Raw genomic sequence first — 22,029 nt, 5'->3', positions numbered from 1 at the left:
AGCTGACGCTGCTATTTTGAACCAATAATCGGAACAAAAAGCAGTTGAAGGATGACGTGCACAATTCAGTTATTTATCCGACTCCAATATAGTTTATCTGACTCCATTAAAGTTGTTGTTATTCTTGAACCTCTTATTCTTTAAAGGGCCTGATAGGACAACATAGGATTTAACCTGAACGTTTAGACATTGAAAGTTACAATCACTTTTAGCTTTCAACATTATAAGTAATAAAAGGAAAGATTGACCGACTGACCGGAAACAAAAGATGAGTTAAATGTGTGGTGATCAAGAGGGGGGAGAAGAACATTAACATATTCTCCTCAATGCATGTTTAACCAATAGTGCCACATTAAGATACTTTAATATCTCTATTAAGGTCACCACCATTCAGTTCAGTTTATAAGCTGTCAGATGAGACCAAACATGACATAGTTACATGTAGTTGATAAATAGTCTGTAGTGGAAAACACACGTGTCCTGAAGCAAATGGTACAGACGTGTCATTGAGGTGGAAATGACAGAACCGTCCTGTGCCTGGAGTGACCCAACACTCCTCAATCTGCAAATTGATGAAAGCCCTTGCACTAGATAGGCATTAGCATACTGTGATGAGGAAGGCCATTGTGCCACGTTTAATTCACATGTATACTATAAAAGGATTTCTGAAGTACTATAGTACAGAGTTCTGCCCATATTTGCTCAGCCCTGTTGTTTAACTTTTACCACGGTTATGCCATAGTCTGAAAAAAATGTTCAAAAAAATCATTGTACCACTATTGTGCATTTTTCAAACTATGGCATAACCATTATAAATGTTCAAACAACTGTAGTATTTAAAATTTGTACATTTTACCAATTATACTGAATTACCAACTATAAATGCCCAAACACAGTGGTATTATCATGGTAAATGTTCAAGAACACTGTATTACCATGGTATATGTTTAAAAAGAAAATCATGTACTAACATGGTGCATATCAAAAACTATTGTACCAAAAACTATTGTATTGTATTACCATGGTAATATGGATGTTTGGACATTTACCATACTTATACCATAGTTTTTGTTATGCACCATGGTAGTAGCCTACATGATTTGTATTTTTTAACATGTTTTCATGGTTATTTGGGTATGTACCATGGTAACACCATGTTTGTTTGTTTTTTACCATGGTAATATCAAGGTATTATTTGAATGGCAATCGTTTAGTACAGTAGCATGGTATATTTCAAATACTATGGTATTCCCACAATAAGAGTTAAATAAGCGCACAGATTCCCATCGATCTCTATTGTTTTCATACTGAGCTGATGATGATAAACTCTCACACAAACCTTTCAGCTTTTGAAGAGTCGAGTCATTTTCCACATGTGCTGTAGAGATTCAGACTCATCTGAAGGTTTGCTAGTTCAATCCCTCCCGAAAGCGAGTGGTGAACCATCCTAGTGTTGGCGATGAAAACACTGACGGTCATGTGACTCCAGGAGGACCGACTCTATGGCGACATCCCATGAAAGTGAAAACGAATCCCACTGGCGCTGCTTATGTTGCCATGAATAAGACTAATATTGTATGGAAAGAGAATAAGTTAAATTGGGTGCAGGGGGATTGTGGGTAACGCTGAGGTGTGACACACACACACACACACACACTTAAATCAGGACAGCAAGCAGTGTTGATATCATCTAAAACATATTTCAATTAAATTTTTAATTGAATTAGAGCTAATGTTGATGCTACAGACTATCCCAAACCAAACCAATATTATTTATGCATTGTTTTTATGGATGTCTTCACAACTCTCATTCCCAACCCAAATCATTTCCCATAATGCACTGCAGGAGAAACTGAAAGATCTCTGTCATCATTAATACTGGCCAATAACTGCCCACTTAAGACCAGAAGAGACCATCTGACTGACATCTGAAGTCACCAATCACAGTTTGATTAGTTTTTATGTCTCATTTAGGGGCGAATAAATCTGATAATGATAATACCATAATAAAAGTTTCTCAGCGAATCACAAATACTTGAATAAAGAATCCCAGGACGTTAATCTTGGACAGCATTTCTCTGTGATGAAAGTGTTTGGATGTTTAGACACGATCAAATGCAGAAGGTTCAGTTAACTAACATGCATTTGTGAGCAACAGAGAGATATTGAGCTAAAAAAATATATAAAAAGCAAATCAAAGAGAATTCAGGCCAGCTATCTGAAACTGAATCTATTGAGTCACGATAGTTTGTTATTTTATGTTAAATCAGTTCATCAGTCACATTAAGTCACGGAAACCACAGACTGATTCGATGTACTTCACTGCCAACTCTATCTCTCTTCGAGATCTACTGGCACGACTATAAAAGACTGTAATTGAAAGAGTTCAAGATAATACAGCTGGAATAAATAAACCAAGAACAATAACCAAAAGAAAGCGCAATCGATTAAAGCGAATCAATATATTATAAAACCTGTTAACCTTAGTTTGCATGACATCACTAGATCTACTAGTGCAAGTACCACACTGTAAACCCCAATGTTATCATTAATAAAGAAATCAAGTTATCATAACTTAACATTACTTACAATAGCAAGTTTTTGCATCAAAAATGAAACAGTTGTGTTTAAAGGGATACTTCAGCTCTGGGAAGATGAATGTGTATTTAATAGTGGTCATTTATATAGTTGAAATGTGAAATTATTTTTGAAATTGAAGCATTCTAGAGTGAGAAAAGGCAGAAAATGTATTTCTTACTCATGTGGCTGAAAGACAACAACTCCCAGAATGCACTTGCTTTGCTCCCTAACCACGCCTACCGGTTACACGCGGCAGTATCCGAAAAAAAATTCCACACATTGTCTAGGCTAATACATACTCTAGTAACAGTAAAGGTTTATAAAAAGAACCGCAACCAATGTGAGTTATAACTTTTAATTAAAAATATAAAGAATATTAACACTTTTACACTCAAAGCTCTTCCAGAGCTTCAGCTGTTTCCTTATTCACAATATTGCCCGTCAGGAGGCTGGATATGTCCGTCTTATATCCTGGACAACACAGGTGGGCAAAACGAGACGATTGCCTTTACTATGTCCCTCGCCTTGCAGCACCCATTCCATAAAGTGACGGTAGGCTGTTAGGCGTCGGCGATATTTTCTACAAAACAGTAACGTTAAGCACAACGTTAGCAATGCGAACTATTTGCACATACAGTATGCTAGCATAGTAAATATAACAACAGCTCAGCTGACTACGCGTGAAGAATATTGTGATAATGCCGAGAGTCCAAACTCCAAAAGTCCAAACTCTGTTCATTATGTCTTAGTAAAAAAAAGAAAAACAAACCAAATACTCACTTTACACTAAGCCGTCCATTTGTCCCTGCGGGCTTTGGCTGGCGTTTCCAATTTCGTCCAGAAGAAAATGACATCACTGAAATTCGCGACAGCAATAGGACTCTCTATCTGTTTCCATAGGCGCACAGCGAGAGCACTGACACAACCAGTCCGCCCCAGCTGGAGTCTGGCCGGGCTCGAGTCAGGTCTTGCTCCCCTGCTGCTGCAGCTGCTCCGGCCGCCTCTTGTTCCTCCATCTCCCGAAACTGTTCGTCGCTGTATTGCGGCTCGTACAGGTAGCCGCGAGCATCAGATTCGCGCAACAGATCTTCGAAATCCCCTTCTGCCATTTCAACTTCAAAACTCGTAAATCGTGATTAGACTACTATACAAACTTTCTACACAGAGCAAGAGCCTGTTAGCTTAGCTTCAACAGAAAGATGGCTGACACTATCTTTACTTTCTGTGAGTGAGATCCCGCCCCAGATGGGCGTGGTGAAAACATGCGGAACTAGCTACTAGTACTGGCTGTAGTTTTAAGCCTCTGGCCCAAAAATCCTCCGATGACGCAAAATGATGATTTTTGCGTCATCGGAGGATTTTTCCCAGACTAAAAATACATAAATCTCTCATATCAGGGGGATATGAGGGGGGGAAGCACGGTAATTCAAAAATACTACTGGTTTTCTACTGATGCAAAGCTTAATGCTAAATCCTGAAGTATCCCTTTAATGTACTCATTTGGCAGCAACAGTCTTTCAGATTAAGATTTTAAGTGTTATGAACTCAAAATTTCAAGTTATTTAAATGATTCACTATGTGTCGGTTTAATATGATTGGCCGTGCCTGAAATTCTGCCTTGACAACACGCTGATTGGTCGATACACAAGGCAGTATTTTTTTTGTTCATCGTGAATTTGTTGATGCAGGCAGCAGGCCAGAGGGACTGACTGACACTGCATAAAACAGTCATTTAGGGGTTAAATCGGTCCTGTCCATCACGTACAGACATTTCAGGCCTCGCATTTGGATCAAGACTTTCAATTCCTGACGCCTGTAAATGGAATCTTTTTTTAATCGACGACTGTCTCGAGTCTCGACTCTCGAGCCTGTTCTCCCCCCTCCCCCGCAGCAGCCCCTGACTCACTGTAGTTCTTCTTGCGCGCGCAGAGCGTCCGGTATTTTCTGAGGCTGAGAAAACGTATGGTAAGTGTGAATTCATAAAACTATTTTAAATAACATGTTTGCCAGAACATAACATCACAATTTGTTCAATGTTGTAACAGTTTTTTTAAACTGTATTTTCTAGCCCGACGTTGTTTTCGAGCCGTTTATTCCCGCCCCTGCTCCATTCAAATCTTGCGCGCTGACAGCGCCCGGTATTTTCTGTGAGATTTACATCAGACTAAGGTAAGTGTGAATTAATAAAATCATTGTATAATGTTTACCATAACACAACGGCAAAGTTTTTCAATGTCATATTTTTTTCTGAACTGTATTTTAGCCCATTGCCTTCAGTTACTGCGTGCACTGACAGCGTCCTGTTTTTCCTTTCCAGACATTTATATCAGACGAAGGTAAGTGCAAATAAAAACTTTTTCATAAAACCTTTTTAAATAGAGTATTTAACAAAAACATAAGATTGAGTGTTGTTGATTTAAATTGAGTGCGTTTATGTTTGAGTTGTTAACGTATTCTCCTTTGACAAATCAGCAGACACTTTCTTCTCAACTGTCCTCAGAGGCTTCAGAAACAGTAACTCACTGAAGGAAGAACTGCAGCTGACTTGATTCATGTGAGGCAAACAAGTTTTTTAGCAACATACTTAAAATGATATCATAATTGTTGAAGTGCAGTGTAAATTTCACTCCTTTTGTTTGTTTCAATGTTCTAGTAAGTGTAGAAATCTACCATGTACTTAGTTTTATTATGATGTAATTTACTGTGTATATATATATGATTGTTTTTAGGCCAGGTGGTAAACGCTGCCATTCTTCACGAATAGGCTACTGCTGCTCTTCAAAGATCTGAGTCATCAATAAGGTAAAGCACACAGAAAGAGTTTTTGTTTGAATACAATTCAGTTTCCCAAGTTATCTTGTATTTTATTTAGTTACTGAAACGGCAAGAAAGCACTTTGACTTGCTTTGATTATTTCCATTCTTGTTGCTGTCCAACTAGCAACATTCCTTTGTATTGTTACATTTTTATTATTATATCACTCTAACCTGTGCTTAAACAATGAGTACTGTACGATGTATTAAAAGAAAATGCGTCTTAATTATTTTTTTTATTTTAATCACAGGATCCTTCGATCCCTGCCCCAACCATTCATCTAAAGGACTGCGGCAATGAGACCCTTTGGACCAACAGTGGCAGTTTACCCAGGATGAGATCTCGCTGATGTTAGCCTGCAGTACTGACACATTTTTTGGTTTTCCAGCATATTTTGAAATTTTGAACCCATTCTAAAAGTGACTGTATGATGTTGAGATCTATCTATTGACACCGAGGACAACTGAGGGACACACACAACTATTACAAAGGGTGAAAGATAAGTAGATGACAATATTTACAATAACAGACAATGTCTGTTGTTGTTCATTACACTGTGTTTTTAATTGTTCTGGTCAATTGTTCTGATCTGGTCAATTTCACTTTTCAATTAAAATTTTTAATCAATTGATTTAATTTACTGCAAGTATTGTAATTGTATTTTTTACTGATTAAATGTTAATATACAATGTTCAGTCAGTATGCATTATAGAAGTTAAGATATGTAATGTAAGCCTAATAAAGCTGTTGTGAAAAACAAAACTTGGTTTAATGATTTATAATTTATTTAAAATGTATTTAATAATAAGTAAACAACAAAATATAACCTGGAAAATTTGAGTTTACTCCATTTGCCTTTTAAGTTATCTTTACTTAAACATTTAAGTTAATTCAATGAGAAGACCACATTAGGTCAACTCAATTAATTAAGTTTGAATTTTCCCATTACTCAAAAAAACTTACGCAACCACTTTCCTCAAATCATTTGAGTAGTCTCAACTTATTAGGGTTTACAGTGCACACCCCAAAAAAAAAACCCAACAGATTCATAAAATTATGATTGAATGACTTTTATTGCTCTTATATTTGTATTTAATTACATCCCCTGTTCCTCCTTGTTAAGAACATCCTGCTGTTCTTCTAATGTTCAGGAATTTGAGTGAATCATTCATTGACGTAGCGTGAAGTTTTTCCACATGAAAGCCTCAGGTGAGCTCATATTTCTTCATTCCTGACCTGTGCTCATCTATAACCGTGTGTTTGAAGACTGTGATGGATGTCTGCAGTCACTTCTCTCTAAAGATAACGGCTCACATCTTCTCTGAGATCACACCTGAAGGGCTGCAATAAAGATTTATAATTAAACTCTTTCAGCTCGTGAAATTAGACTTATTTCTCAGAGGGGACGTGCTTTAAACGGACGTCTCAGACCGTTCACACGAGAAGCTCTGTGATGCTTTAATTTAGCAGGTCAGTGGAATAAATCAGATCGTATCAACCATTTATATACACCCAAGCACGCGCTGAAGCTCTAGAAGACACCCTTTCATGTCCGGGACTATAGTGGCTGACAAAAAGCACCAGATTGCAGCCAAGAAGTGGTTGCAAACGGCAAAAACACCTCACTTAATGTGCACACATCTCCGACATGCACGAAAGCAGAGATGAGCAACAGCTAATGAAAGTGTGAGACAAAAATTGAAGGCAAGACAATTGAAATCGGTAGCCAAAAAATGTTCAAACAAACTATTAAAATATCTAAGTGCTACTCGTCACATCCCAGCTCATGTTGCTGGTGCGATATGAAATACAGGATCATACTTAGTCTTTTTATTAACAAACTAGTCTGGATTTAGTTGTGGGACACCAACCTGACAGAAAACAAGAAACGGTGCGTCTTAAAAGGGATAATTCACCCCAAAATAAAACGTATTAAAATAAAACTGTTATCATTCACACCAACAACGATACTGGCTATTAGCGTCCACAACAACAAAAAAATTTAATTAAATAAATGAAAACTGACTACACAAACAGACAATAATTATAACTACAACATTATAGTTATCGTTATAATTAGCAGGCCTTTACTCACTTCATGTCAACCCAAACAGTGTTGTTATTGTTGACTAAAATGAGTAAAAATACAATAAAAAATTGATAAAATATGAATATTATGTGAAAAACTTAAGAGAAAATTAGAAATGATAGAATTAAATAAGTCGAAGTACTAAAACTGAAACAAAAGTCAGCGCCGATAGCCTTGTGGGCAGCGTGACGACGAGGCGAAAATCACAAAAGAGAAAAATAAATAAATAAATAAATAAAATAAAATAAATTAAAGCTACTAGTGTCTCGGATGTGGTGCAATAGGAGTCAAAGTTCCAGTTTAAACTTTTACTAATTCCAAATAACACAAACAGGTACAGGCAGGCAAACGGGCAGAGGGTACACACACGACGCAACATAAACAAGAACCAACAAGGACTACTGAACAGAGGGAAACTAAATACAGACACAAATCAACAATGATGAGGTGAGCACAGGTGATGAAGGACGGTGAAGACGATGAAGACACGAGGGATTCTGGGAAGTGTAGTGCAGACGAAGACTGTGACAATTAGAAACGTAAAAAAAAAGACAAAATCAAACTTAAAATAAACCAGCATATAAATACTACTCAAATAACACTGGTTCCAAACTCATTTGTTAGTATTTTTTACTGCAGAACACAAAACTACAGTACTAAAAGCTATAGCCAAATAAAACCATACACTTAAATAATGACACTAAGGCCTGGTTTCACAGACAGGGTGTCAGTAATTCAGCATGATCATGCACCATGAAATGGCGTATTGATCAACACGACATGGCGCAACTACTTACCTTTAAGGTCCTTTTGCAAAATTGGCATGGCAAGTTGGCCTCTTTTCCCTAGCAATGACTTGACCACGTCCATTTTCTCCTCTTTCGCTTCCTCCACTTTTTATCAGCGCACATAAAAACAATTTGCCAATTAAATTGCGATTCATCTTGCTCTATTTGTTTACCACTAGCGCATGCTGATGACATTTTATTCTTCTATAACTTGCGTTGAAGCATACAATTCAATAGGTGTCATCATCGTACAGTCGACATGCCGTCCCCAAGTTTATCAGATCCGTGTCGCACAGTGTGGTTTGTAATGATCAGATTGGGTGATCTGGCTCTTTAAAGGCGTCTTATCACATGCATATGGACTAAGAGTGTCTTCATAACTCGAGCTCTGTTCATGATCCCCATGTTTGTTGTAACATTTCCAGGGGATTTGAAGTGCCTTTGTTCATCGTCCAGCCGCAGACACATGGCAGAGGTTAAGAGCTGGTGTACTCAAACATGAGTAATGACACACATAAGGAGGACAGAGCAGACACCGGCTCCCTTTATCTGCTGTTTGACTTCGACATGCGTGAGGATGAGTCTCTTCTGTGGGCATTTACTCGACTCCGTGTCTAATTAAGGGGACGGATCTTCCTGTCCTGTTGCGGTTTGATTCAAGGTTCAGTTCTGAGGTGAAATACAGTTGAAGAGGCCGGTGGGACTCGTAAGATCAACATTGGAGCCGATCTGGTACAGGAACGGCTGTAAAAACACTAAAAAAGCCTGCATTTAAATACTTTTTCTATCAGATCAAGCAAATTAGATGCAGGAGTCTGAAATCTGGAAGCCAACATGAAATCATAACAACTCAATGCACCCTTTTGATCACTCTCAGAAAAAAAGGTACAAAAGCTGTCACTGTGAAGATACCTTTTCAAAAGGTTCACCTTTGTACCCAAAGAGTGCATATTAGTCCCTCAAAGGTACATATTGGTACCAAAAGTTCACATATTAGTACCTAAATGGTATGTATTAGAACCCTTTTGAAGGGTACTGTCCCAGTGACAGTTTTTGTACCTTTTTTTCGAGAGTGTTGAGCAACTTGAAACGACTCTCCTATGTATTCATTTGGTTCTTTCTGAAATGGTTTAAGTTTTTAAGAGGGTAAACCAGTCCACTCTTGTTCTTCTGTAATATAACAGTCACTAGGAATATCTCAGATGCATAAATCAACCTAAAAACCTTCAGGATGATCTGATGTCAGATATCTAACCCCACGTCAACCGCTTACATTAGCAACAGGGATATCAGACATGTGGGATACGCTGCGAGCGTCAGATAATGCAGGTTAAGACATATCAAATCACTTAAAAGGAAATTGAAGGCAAGATGACACAGCAATTTGTGTGTTTAAAAAGGACGGGATGTGCCGTTACGCACACAATCATAACAAACACTCCTGCGGGTCGTCGTACACTTCAGCAGTGGTGTTGAAACTCACTCCCTGAGGACATTTTAAACTTCAGGATTGCAGGATTTAAGATCAGCCTCTCATGGGGAAATAACCCATCATGTTTGAGGCCTGATATATGATCAGAAACCTTCAAGTGACCGCCGTCTGAAGTGTGTTTCAACAGAACAAACACTTACAATAGCGTTCAAGACTAAAGGTCACCTACAGTAACACTGGGGATATTAGTGATGTTTCAGATCCTTATATTTAGAAATGTTTGGAGCTGAATTATACATGTATCACTTTAATCTGCTGCTTTTTTTGACAGAACTGTTAGCTCATGCTTGCTTACATATTCTTTTTAGTAAGCGACCACCTTGCAAACACCCAGAACTGCCTAGCAACCGCATAACAACATGCTAACAACCAATAGGAACACCTTAGTGACTGCATGGCAACACCCTGGCAACCACCCATTACACTCAGCATCGGCTGTGTCAAACATCTGGTTACTATAAATGTTCTCTTTTCTTGTTGCAAAAACTTATTATGTACAATTTTGTAATAAATTATTTAGGATGTCAGCATGTATTGATTTGCAAAGCTTGAATAATATGAATAATTTAACAATAAAGTGACTTATTAATGTGCATCTACTGCACATAACAAAATAAGCTAATTTGCAATATTAATAAATACTATAATACTAAATACATAATACTAAACTATCAAGTCAAGCCAGAAACACGCACCTGAATGTGATGGAGAGAGAGATCGATGTGTTTAGGTGATAGTAAACACAGAATCATATTTATACAGCCAGAAACATTAAATATTAACCCTTGTGCATCAATTAAAAAAAGTTACACATATGGTTCATTATGGACAAAAATGTCCATGTCCAAAAACTGTTATAAAAATATTCTAGATTTATATTTTTTTTTTCACTTTCACTGACATCATTTTTTTTAACCAGCACCAGCTCTAATCATAATGACCAAACATTCATTAATTTTCAGAATTGTAACACTTTAAAGAGTTAAATATTAAAGAGTGTTTGAGCTGCTTATGCTGGACGAGAGGAACAACACAGAGACACCAGCATCACAAACACAACACCTGTCATACGGTCACACACACTTTAGGGTCAAGCGTGCTAAACCTCGCTTTAACTGCTTCTGAACTCATTCTTTACAAAGCTGAGTTTTAAAAAAAAGCCACTCCCTGAGTTTTATTGCAGTATTTGTTTTAAGTGGAGGAGAATTTCAGCGATGTTGGTTAAATATTATCTCAGGAACGGTTATCTGTCCAGCTGGGCCCCAACACACTTTCTCACACACTCACTTTTTATAAGTTTATCTGTAGGAACCTCATGAAACGGTTTGTTAAAACAGGAAGTTTGGATCCTCAATCTGAAACTTAATCATCCACTACCTAATTTGTTATCTTCATTTATTTAAAATATCGGCTAAATGTAGCCTACACTGAAAAATTAACTAGGTTTTATTCAAGTCAAATAGGCTATATTTGACTTTCTTCTCAATAAACATTTGATCACAATTAAATAAATTCTTTAATCTATACATTTATCTAACATTTTAAACCAACGTAACTATTTTTATGGGTTAAATCAGGTAGGAATGGCTCTTAACTGTTTTTACAAGCATGTTGCTAACGTGACTGTTACATCACACAATCACGTAAATTAATAAAGATTTGCAACTTTACTCTGATCACATGATGACGAGGATCTTCTGTTCCAGATTAGAAATTCTTCTGTGTTTGGCCCACTTACACATGTCTGTAAAATCAATTCGGGATCACTTAAAAACTAAAAATGAAAAACAATCACATTATTTCAGGGCAATAATACAAAAGGACATTTTTAATTAAATGAAACATGATCATGTTATGTTCTATTGCGTTTCTTGCAGTTCACCCAAAAATCATGCCGTTCCAAATCTGTATGAATTTCTTTCATCTGTGGAACATAAAAGGTGATATTTTGACGAACATTGGGAACAGAATAAAATTGCCCATTGACTACATTGTATGAACAGGAAAAACATTTATCAAGAAAAAAATCATAATCCTACAGGTTTGGAATGAGTAAATGATGACAGAATGATCACGGGTGATCTATCACTTTAAAGAGGACCTATTATGAGTTTTGAACATGTTCATCTTTCTTCAGTGTGTAATGTTGCTGTTTGAGCATTAAAACTCATAAAACATAAAACTCTACAAAGTTATTATAAAGTCCCTCCAGCGGGAGTTATTCTCTATATCAGAGTCAGTGTTTCTGAACTCACTGAAACGCCTCTATTGTAGTCTTGAGTTTCTTCCGGGAACGAACACGTCACAATATTCCTCATTTAAATGATTCATACGCAGAATAAAGGGGCGGGCCTGTTTGAGTTAGTTAGTAGTGTGTTGAAACTGGCGGTGTCACGGTAGACACACTCTCTGTTCCTTCTCGTCTCGTGTTTATGTTGTGGTTTGAATGCACGTGTGTAGTGGGCGTGAATGTATGACATCACCTGATCCACTTCAGCTGATCCTCATTCACTTCACCAGCTGCAGTCAATCTCACCACTCTACTTATACTTACCGCTGTTCTATCATCCTTGTCAGATCGTTGTTTGATGTCGTTCGTGTTGGTGTTCCAGGGTCCAGTTCCTGCCTTGTGTTCCAGTTCCTGTTCTCCGTCTTCGTCACTGGGTTCGTCTGCTGTTTCACCGTCACCGCACCATCGTCTCTTCACCACCGGATCCTGACCACCGAAGTCCCTGTGTCACCCGTTCTACATCTGCCTGTACTGCATCATCATCATCATCATCATCAATAAACCTACTGTTTACTTGCATTTGCTTCTCGTCTTTTGTTACATGATGACAGAACGATCTGACCAGGAAAGAGAAGCAGCGAGTGCGTCGCAGAGATCGATGGAGGAATTCATTCACCATAGCATCAGGAGGATGGATTCGCAGCAGCGAGAGATCGGCGACACGGGACGCGCAGTACAGGCCTTGGTGACACAGGTGTCTGAGCTCACCCAGCAGATCCAACGCCTACAGGGTCCCACTGCGCCGCCCACACCGACCGTTCCTCCCATACCACCAGAAGGACCCTCCCAGCCAGAGCCCCGTCTTCCAGTACCAGAGCATTATGCCGGTGAGGCCACTTTTTGCAGAGCATTTTTGACCCGCTGTACTATGCATTTCGCTTTACAGCCCCGCACGTTCAACACGGAACAAGCGAAGGTGGCGTTCGTACTCACCCTGCTGACGGGGAAGGCTGCGCTTTGGGGAACGGCGGTGTGGGAGAACCAACACCCATGCTGCGCCTCGTTCCAGACCCTCGCCGCCGAAATGAAGAAAGTTTTCGACAGGGCTGTCTCTGGGAGAGAGGCAGCCCGAAGACTGGCGGAACTACAGCAGGGGGAAAGGTCGGTTTCGGACTATTCTATTGAATTTCGGACCCTGGCGGCGGAGTGCGGCTGGAACGAGGAGGCGCAGTGGGATATGTTCCTGCATGGGTTGGCTGACCACGTCCAGAGGGAGATCTACGCCCTGGATCTACCCACCACTCTTAACGGGTTGGTCGATTTGGCTCTGCGGGTGGACGCTCGGCTGTCTAGGGTCGAGCGCCGAGTCCCGTCCACCCGTACCTTCGCAGGGACCGACCCTCCACGATCCAGCGGCAGGGACGTGGTCAGCCCCGTCTACGATCCCGAGCCCATGCAGGTGGGTCGAGCTCGGCTTTCCCGGGAGGAGAGGGAGAGGCGGAGATCCCAGGGCCTTTGCCTGTATTGTGGAGGAGCGGGACATTACGCATACAACTGTCCGGTAAAAGGCCAAGCCCGATAGTAAAACTGAGGCTACTATCGGGTGGGATCTCCGCTAGGAAGACCTCATCATCGATTACATCTACCTCCACACTCCTTCCGGTAAGACTAAGGTGGTCAGTCCAACAGCACGACTGCCATGCACTTCTGGACTCTGGGGCTGAAGGTAATTTTATGGACCACACTTTTGCACAGAAAATTCAGATTCCCCTCAGACCCCTCACTCACAGAATTGCCGTTCACGCACTCAATGGACAAGAACTCCCCACCATTTCCCTTTGCACTGAAGACATCACCCTCACCACTTCCGGCAACCATTCTGAGACTATTTCATTCTTCATCATGGACTCACCCCTTGCACCCGTCGTCCTCGGACACCCCTGGCTCATCCGTCACAACCCCCGAGTGGACTGGCACCATAGATCAGTACTGGAGTGGAGCAAGGAATGTCATAAGTCTTGTCTCGTGTCTGCCTGTTCGTCTGTGCCTGTTTCTGTGTTTCAGGAGGAAGCAGGGGATCTGTCTAACGTGCCCGCGGAGTACCTGGACCTGAAGGAGGTGTTCAGTAAGTCTCGTGCTGCTTCTCTCCCTCCGCATCGTCCCTATGACTGTGCTATAGATTTACTGCCAGGTAAGTCTCCGCCTAAAGGCAAGTTATATTCACTTTCTATTCCAGAAAGGGAGGCTATGGAGAAATATATTTCTGATTCTCTAGCAACCAAGTTCATTCGCCCTTCCTCTTCTCCAGCGGGGGCGGGGTTCTTTTTTGTGGGGAAGAAGGACGGTTCTCTGCGACCTTGTATTGATTACCGAGGGCTGAATAACATCACGGTAAAGAATACTTATCCTTTGCCGTTGATGTCTTCAGCCTTCGAGAGGTTGCAGGGAGCGTCCATCTTCACAAAACTGGATTTACGTAACGCTTATCATTTGGTTCGCATCAGGGAGGGGGATGAATGGAAAACTGCGTTTAACACCCCCAGGGGGCACTTTGAATATTTGGTCATGCCTTTCGGGCTGTCCAACTCCCCAGCAGTTTTCCAGGCACTGGTCAACGACGTGTTGCGAGATATGATCGATCAGTTCATATATGTCTACCTGGATGACATATTGATTTTCTCTTCTTCTCTCCAGGAACACGTGCAACACGTCAGACGAGTGCTTCAGAGGTTGCTAGAGAATGGGCTTTTTGTCAAGGCGGAGAAATGCGATTTCCATGCACAGTCGGTCCCGTTTCTAGGGTACATCGTCTCGTCTGAGGGAGTGCGGATGGACCCTGAGAAGATCAAGGCTGTGGTAGATTGGCCAAGCCCAGATTCCCGCAAGGCCCTGCAGAGGTTTCTGGGATTCGCCAATTTCTACCGGCGTTTTATTCGCAATTTCAGCCAACTGGTCGCACCTCTGACTGCCTTGACCTCCCCCAGAACTACGTTCAGGTGGTCAGACACAGCCGAAGCTGTGTTCTCCAAACTGAAGGGCCGCTTTGTTTCAGCCCCCATCCTTGTCGCCCCTGATTCCTCACGTCAGTTCGTGGTGGAGGTCGACGCATCAGAGGTGGGAGTAGGCGCAGTGTTGTCCCAACGCTCTTCCACAGACGACAGGATGCATCCCTGCGCGTTTTTGTCTCATCGTTTATCTCCAGCCGAACGCAATTACGACATTGGTAACAGAGAGTTGTTGGCAGTTAAGTTAGCGTTGGAGGAATGGCGCCACTGGTTAGAAGGGTCGGGGGTACCTTTTATTGTCTGGACTGATCACAAGAACCTAGAGTACATCAGAACCGCCAAAAGATTGAACTCCAGGCAGGCTCGATGGGCATTATTTTTCGGTCGCTTCGATTTTACTCTTTCATACCGCCCGGGTTCCAAGAACGTCAAACCCGATTCACTATCCCGTATATTTGATTTTTCCGAACGCCCGTCTACTCCCGAGTGTATTTTGCCCGAAACTCTATTCGTTTCCACACTCACATGGGAGGTCGAATCGAAGGTCAAGAAGGCCTTAGAAGGGGTAACGCCTCCGCCCGGTTGCCCACCGAACCGATTGTTTGTGCCGGAGGGATTACGGTCCGACGTTATTCAGTGGGGTCATAACTCCAACGTGGCTTGCCATCCAGGAGTTAATCGTACTAGCTTTTTGGTCAAGCAACGGTTCTGGTGGCCACTTATGGCTCGCGACATTCACGATTTTGTTTTGGCTTGCTCGGTTTGTGCCACTGGTAAGACTTCCAATCGACCTCCAGATGGGTTACTCCAACCGCTGTCGGTTCCTTCGAGACCCTGGTCCCACATCGCACTAGATTTTATTACCGCCCTCCCGCCCTCTCAGGGGAACACAGTCGTTTTGACTGTAGTGGACCGATTCTCGAAGGCAGCCCATTTTGTCCCCTTACCCAAATTACCCTCAGCTAAGGAGACAGCGGTTACAGTCGTAGATCACGTTTTTCGTTTACATGGCCTTCCGATTGACGTGGTGTCCGACAGGGGACCCCAGTTCGTGTCCAAATTTTGGCGAGAGTTTTGCAGATTACTGGGGGCGACTGTTAGTTTGTCCTCAGGGTTTCATCCCCAGAGCAATGGTCAAACCGAGAGAGCCAACCAGGATTTGGAGAGAGTGTTGCGATGTTTGGTTTCCAAGAATCCTTCCTCTTGGAGTCAACAACTCTCCATGGTGGAGTACGCCCACAACACGTTGCCAGTGTCGGCTACGGGCCTATCTCCGTTTGAGTGTAGTGTAGGTTACCAGCCACCAATTTTTCCCAGTCTGGAATCCGAGGTCGCGGTCCCCTCCGCTCACGCATTTGTTCAGAGGTGTCACCGTACCTGGACTAGAGCCCGTGAGACTCTACTCCAGGTGGGGGCGCGCACTAAGGCTAAGGCCGATCGCCACAGGTCGAAGCCTCCCGTATACGTCGTTGGTCAAAAGGTGTGGCTTTCAACCAAGAACATTCCTCTTCGCTCCGTATCTAACAAACTTGCTCCCAAATTTATTGGCCCGTTTGCTGTCACCAAGATCATTAGCCCGGTGGCAGTCCGCCTCAAATTGCCTCCCGCGTACAGGAGGATCCATCCCGCCTTCCATGTATCTAAAATTAAACCCGTGTTTCATTCTCATATTAATCCGCCTGTCCCGGTTCCTCCCCCACCGCGACTCGTAGATGGGGAGACCACGTATTCGGTTAATCGTATACTGAACTCCAGGCGGAGAGGACGCGGATTCCAGTACTTGGTGGACTGAGAGGGTTACGGTCCGGAGGAGAGAAGTTGGGTGCCTGCTAGAGACATACTGGATCACTCCCTCATCGATGATTACAATCGACAGGGTAAGGAGTCTGGGAACGCCAGGAGGCGTTCTTAGGAGGAGGGGTACTGTCACGGTAGACACACTCTCTGTTCCTTCTCGTCTCGTGTTTATGTTGTGGTTTGAATGCACGTGTGTAGTGGGCGTGAATGTATGACATCACCTGATCCACTTCAGCTGATCCTCATTCACTTCACCAGCTGCAGTCAATCTCACCACTCTACTTATACTTACCGCTGTTCTATCATCCTTGTCAGATCGTTGTTTGATGTCGTTCGTGTTGGTGTTCCAGGGTCCAGTTCCTGCCTTGTGTTCCAGTTCCTGTTCTCCGTCTTCGTCACTGGGTTCGTCTGCTGTTTCACCGTCACCGCACCATCGTCTCTTCACCACCGGATCCTGACCACCGAAGTCCCTGTGTCACCCGTTCTACATCTGCCTGTACTGCATCATCATCATCATCATCATCATCAATAAACCTACTGTTTACTTGCATTTGCTTCTCGTCTTTTGTTACATGATGACAGGCGGTTATGGTAATTAGGGGCGGGACATTTCCCAAACACACTCGAAGTGCTTGAACAATCACAACACACCGATCCAGCCAACCAATCAGAGCACAGTGTGGTTTTCAGAAGGAGGGGCTTCATAGAGACAGGAACTAAACAGAGCGTTACTGACCGACTGAGAAGAGATGAGCTGCAACAATGGAGAGTATGAGGAAAATAATGTGTTTTTGAACATTCAAGCATGGAAACCTGTTCTAGTAGAGCCCAAAAACAACATCAAGACTTCAAAAAGGGGCATAATATGCCCTCTTTGAATCTTATGGCAGGTCCAGATGAAAGGAAATTTTCGTTGTAAACATAACTAAATGTGTTTCCTCCAGGTTCTTCATGAACTTCCCGTCGGCGAAGCAGTACTTCAGTCAGTTCCGCGACATGCAGGATCCCGAGGAGATGCGGCAGAGCGTCCAGCTGAAGAAACACGCCCTGCGGGTCATGACCACCCTCAACTCACTGGTGGAAAACCTGCGCGACGCAGACAAACTCAACACCGTCTTCAGCCAGATGGGCAAATCACACGCGCTCAGACACAAGGTGGATCCCGTTTACTTCAAAGTGAGTATGAGGAAACAAACGACATGATGCATCAATTCTGGGGTCGGGGAGATTTTTAAATGTTTTTGAAAAAAGGGTAACACTTTATTTTGATAGTCCACTATAGGCATTCTACTAACTATGAGTAACTTTGCACCTACATGTCAACTAACTCTCATTAGAAGTGGTCTCCAACCCTAATTAAAAACATCTGATCCACACTGTAAAAAAGTGTTGTTTCAACTTAAAAATGTAAGTGTTTGTAATTAAGTTTATTCAACTCAAATATCCAAGTTGTCACTTAGTACAAATTCACATTTCAAGTTGACTAAACTTAAAATTAAATGACCACAAAAACTTATTGTGTTGAAACAACATTTTTTTTTTATAGTAAGGTCTTCAGGATTACCAGACACTTCCAAGCAGTTGAGTTGGAGCTAAACTTAAATAGTTATCTATTCACACAATGTTCTCTGGTGCTCTTCACATGTCGGTCAAAAATTACCATTTTTTTAATTTTATTTTTAAATGAAATGAATGTACTATACTTTAGTTTGATAATGTTTTTTATTTAATAATTTGTATTTTTAGGGGATTTTTTTATACTAAAATATATCTACACTCTATTTATAAATCCATTTATTCACTTTTTGAGCATAGACCTAAAAATTAAATTTCCAACTTAAACTGTCGTAAATCTCGAAGGCTTTAGAGCACAGACTAAAGTTTGATCTGTTTTCAAAGACACACTTGGCAGGTTATTGCTGAAGTGAAAAAAAAACGACACTTCGGGTTTAAAAAAGTAAACTTAATTTTAAAAGTAACAGAATTTTAACGTGTATTGTTATAAAAAATAACAATAAAAATTGCTATTTTCAATTTTTACATGAAAAATATATTTTCAAAATCACGTTTTACTCTAAAACTGCAAAGCTATAAATCTAAACAAGCTGTGTTCCGAATTTGAGGTTCATAAAAAATTAGCTTTCAGTCAGATGTTGTTTGGTCGCAGTACCAAAAGTTTCCACTAGATAAAATTTGTCTCATTAATTTCCAATGAGCTAATTTTTGACCGCGAGGAGCACAAGTGACTATTTTTTACAGGACCATTTAACCTTTTTGAATCATGTCCACGATTTTTTTTTTTTCACATTGCAAGTGCCAGAACATTTACCAAGTTTCGTACCATTCTGATGAAGTAAAAAAAAAATTTAAAAACGTAAAATTTTTCGGTCAAAAATGACCGAAGAGCACCTTAAAATATAAGCAAGTGTAAATGTCAGCATTATCATATATGTCTAAAGGATTGAAGTCTGTTGCGTAAAATAAGAGCTTATTGATGCAGTTCAGTCAGTCAGCTATTGTATTCCAACCGTTACTCCTGATCGGAGACTTCCGTACATATTTAGTTTATACGTAGAGTTACGCTTCAAATAAATGTAATGGTGCAACGCAAAAATATTTAGTTGTTCCAAAGTTATAACTTTGTGCCCATTTATGTCAAAACTGGGCTAAATTGCAACTTACACACCTTGTACATGTTGACATGTGAAATAAAGTGTTTCTAAAAGAAGTCTCTTCTGCTCACCAAGGCTGCCTTCATTTAGTAAAAAATACAGTAAAAAACAGTAATATTGTGAAATATTATTACAATTCAAAATAGCTGTTTTTTATGTGAATATATGTTAAAATGTAAGTTATTCCTGTGTTCAAAGCTGATTTTTCACCATCATTACTTGATACATGTCACATGATCCTTCAGAAATCATTCTTATATGATGATTTGATGCTCAAGGAACATTTATTATTATTATCAGTGTTGAAAACTGTTGAGTTGATTCATATTTCATCATGTGTTCTTGCTGGATAAAAGTATTAATCGTTTTACTGACCCCAAACTCTTTTCTGCAGATTCTGGCCGGGGTGATCCTGGAGGTGCTGGTGGAAGCTTTCCCACAATCCTTCAGTCCAGCCTCGGTGCAGGGGGCGTGGTCTAAACTCATGGGCGTCCTGTACTGGCAGATGAACAAAGTTTACGCTGAAGTCGGCTGGGAATCCATCAAAAACTCTGCAAAGTGAAGGAGAGAATTCATGCAGAATTATACAAATCACACCAAAGATCACTGCAGATTTGACATGTATATTTGATTTGTTTCTATATTCGAAATATTGGAAGAAAAAGAGGACAAGTAGAATATAAACAGCTGTAAACCATTTTAATCAGAGTGTCACGAATAGTGGCTGTTGTAATCGCACGACGCAGGAGAATACAAACAAACACTTCTTTATTAGGGATGCACTATATATATCGGCCACCATATCGGTATCGGCCGATATATGTTCATTTTTAATGTTATCGGTATCGGCCATTATCGGTATCGCCCATTATCGGTATCGGCCGCTATCGGTATCGGCCGATATATGTTCATTTTTAAATGTTATCGGTATCAGTCGTTATCGGTATCGGCCGATATATGTTCATTTTTAATGTTATCGGTATCAACCGATATTTGCTCATTTTTAATGTTATCGGTATCGGTCATTATCGGGATCAGCCGATATATGTTAATTTTTAATGTTATCAGTATCGACCGATATTTGTTCATTTTTAATGTTATCGGTATCGGCTGATATATGTTAATTTTTAATGTTATCGGTATCGACCGGATAAGAAAATTTGTCCGCTATATTAACGCCGATAAATAGTGGATTATTTCCTTCAGCTGAGACACTTCAGATCCACACTGTTCAACATGAGGGTTTTGAATTGCTTGAAATATGATTGGAATCACTTCAAAAAAGGAAAAATACAGTTCAGTGCAACATGTGCAGTGCAAGTCTGTCATATCGGCTACATAATATAATAATATGAACATCATAATTGTGTGTTTGGGACATGGCTGTTAGACTTTTGTTTTTGTAATCAGGCTCTCAAAAATTATGTAAAAATGTGGATTTAGATTTATCTGCCAATATATCGGTTATCGGCTTTCAAATATAAAGAATTATCGGCTATCGGTATCGGCTAAAATTTTCATAGCTGTTCATCTCTTTTCTTTATTAATCCACAAAGTAACATACAGGAGATCACAGGAGCAAACTAACACACAACCAAAGGAAACTGAGGGCATAAATACACAAGTGGAGTAATGAAGGTAAAATACAACAGGTGCAGGAACTAATTAACAACCAGGGAGACTAATAATCATCAGGAACCAAAACACCATGAAACTAAAGAACACAGAGAGAGTGAACTTTATAAATGTTTATGGACCCTACATGCTATTTTATCTGGACTTTATCGATGTCAGATCCCTAGCAACTGTTATTCAGCTCAGATAACAAACACTCGAATAAATCAGTGCAGAAATCTCCAGCTCTCGGCGGTCCGGCTCCCGTTAAATATTTACACATACTCCAGATAAACCATGGCCTCGTACACAAACACCACCTCCGTCAGATACAAAAATGTGCATTTCTGATGAAACATCTCTCAGTCTCATAAATAAACTCTGCTGGAGGTTTCAGATAAATATCCAGTTCATCTGCAGCGGATGTTTTTGAAAGAGACGAGTGCTTTTGTATCAGTCGCTTCCTTTGTGTAAAAAAATGATCGAAATGAATAACAAGGACTGTTCTGTGGAACTGAAGCAGATCAACTCTTTTCTTTTTGTACTTCTCCAAATGTTTTGTATCTGTGATATAATCACTGATTCAGAAATAAACTCTGAAACAATAAAGAAATAAACTCCGAGTCTCGCACTTATTTTGGTCATACCTTTTTAAAAAAAGCAAAAAACAACAATATTTTAAAATATTTTAAATTCAGATTTTTAATTCATAGATTTGTAATTTTATTTAAATTGTAATATTTTATTTTAATAATTGTATATATTATATTATATATATAAATCTATATATTTAATATTTTCGTTTTATTAAATGTATTACATACACATCCTATTTTAATTAGATATAATGTTATTAAAATGTTAACATTTAAATTTTTACTTTTATTATTATTATTAAAATGTTAAAATTTTAATTTGTATTTAATATTTTAATTTTTAACTGACTTA

At 40.2% G+C, this 22,029-nt stretch overlaps 1 protein-coding gene and 1 long non-coding RNA gene across 2 annotated transcripts in view; both read left to right on the top strand.

Annotated features, from left to right (window-relative positions):
- Nucleotides 1-21,698, top strand: part of cygb1 (cytoglobin 1) — a 23,049-nt gene extending 1,351 nt beyond the window's left edge. The window contains exons 2-3 of the mRNA XM_077202164.1: nucleotides 17,740-17,971; nucleotides 19,862-21,698. Coding sequence (XP_077058279.1) covers nucleotides 17,740-17,971; nucleotides 19,862-20,029 — 400 coding nt within the window. The 3' untranslated portion in view covers nucleotides 20,030-21,698. The remainder of the gene's footprint in view (nucleotides 1-17,739; nucleotides 17,972-19,861) is intronic.
- Nucleotides 5,056-6,419, top strand: LOC143710928 (uncharacterized). The gene is made up of 3 exons (XR_013194696.1): nucleotides 5,056-5,134; nucleotides 5,310-5,382; nucleotides 5,645-6,419. It is a non-coding gene; the product is annotated as an uncharacterized LOC143710928 (long non-coding RNA).
- Nucleotides 21,699-22,029: the final 331 nt, after the last annotated feature.

The sequence above is a fragment of the Siphateles boraxobius genome, unplaced genomic scaffold (assembly GCF_051911475.1).
Source record: "Siphateles boraxobius isolate OS27281-9 unplaced genomic scaffold, OSU_SipBor_1 49, whole genome shotgun sequence".
Taxonomy (NCBI): domain Eukaryota; kingdom Metazoa; phylum Chordata; class Actinopteri; order Cypriniformes; family Leuciscidae; genus Siphateles; species Siphateles boraxobius.
The sequence above is the reverse complement of the archived record's forward strand: the minus strand, read 5'-3'. Positions and strand labels throughout refer to the sequence as shown.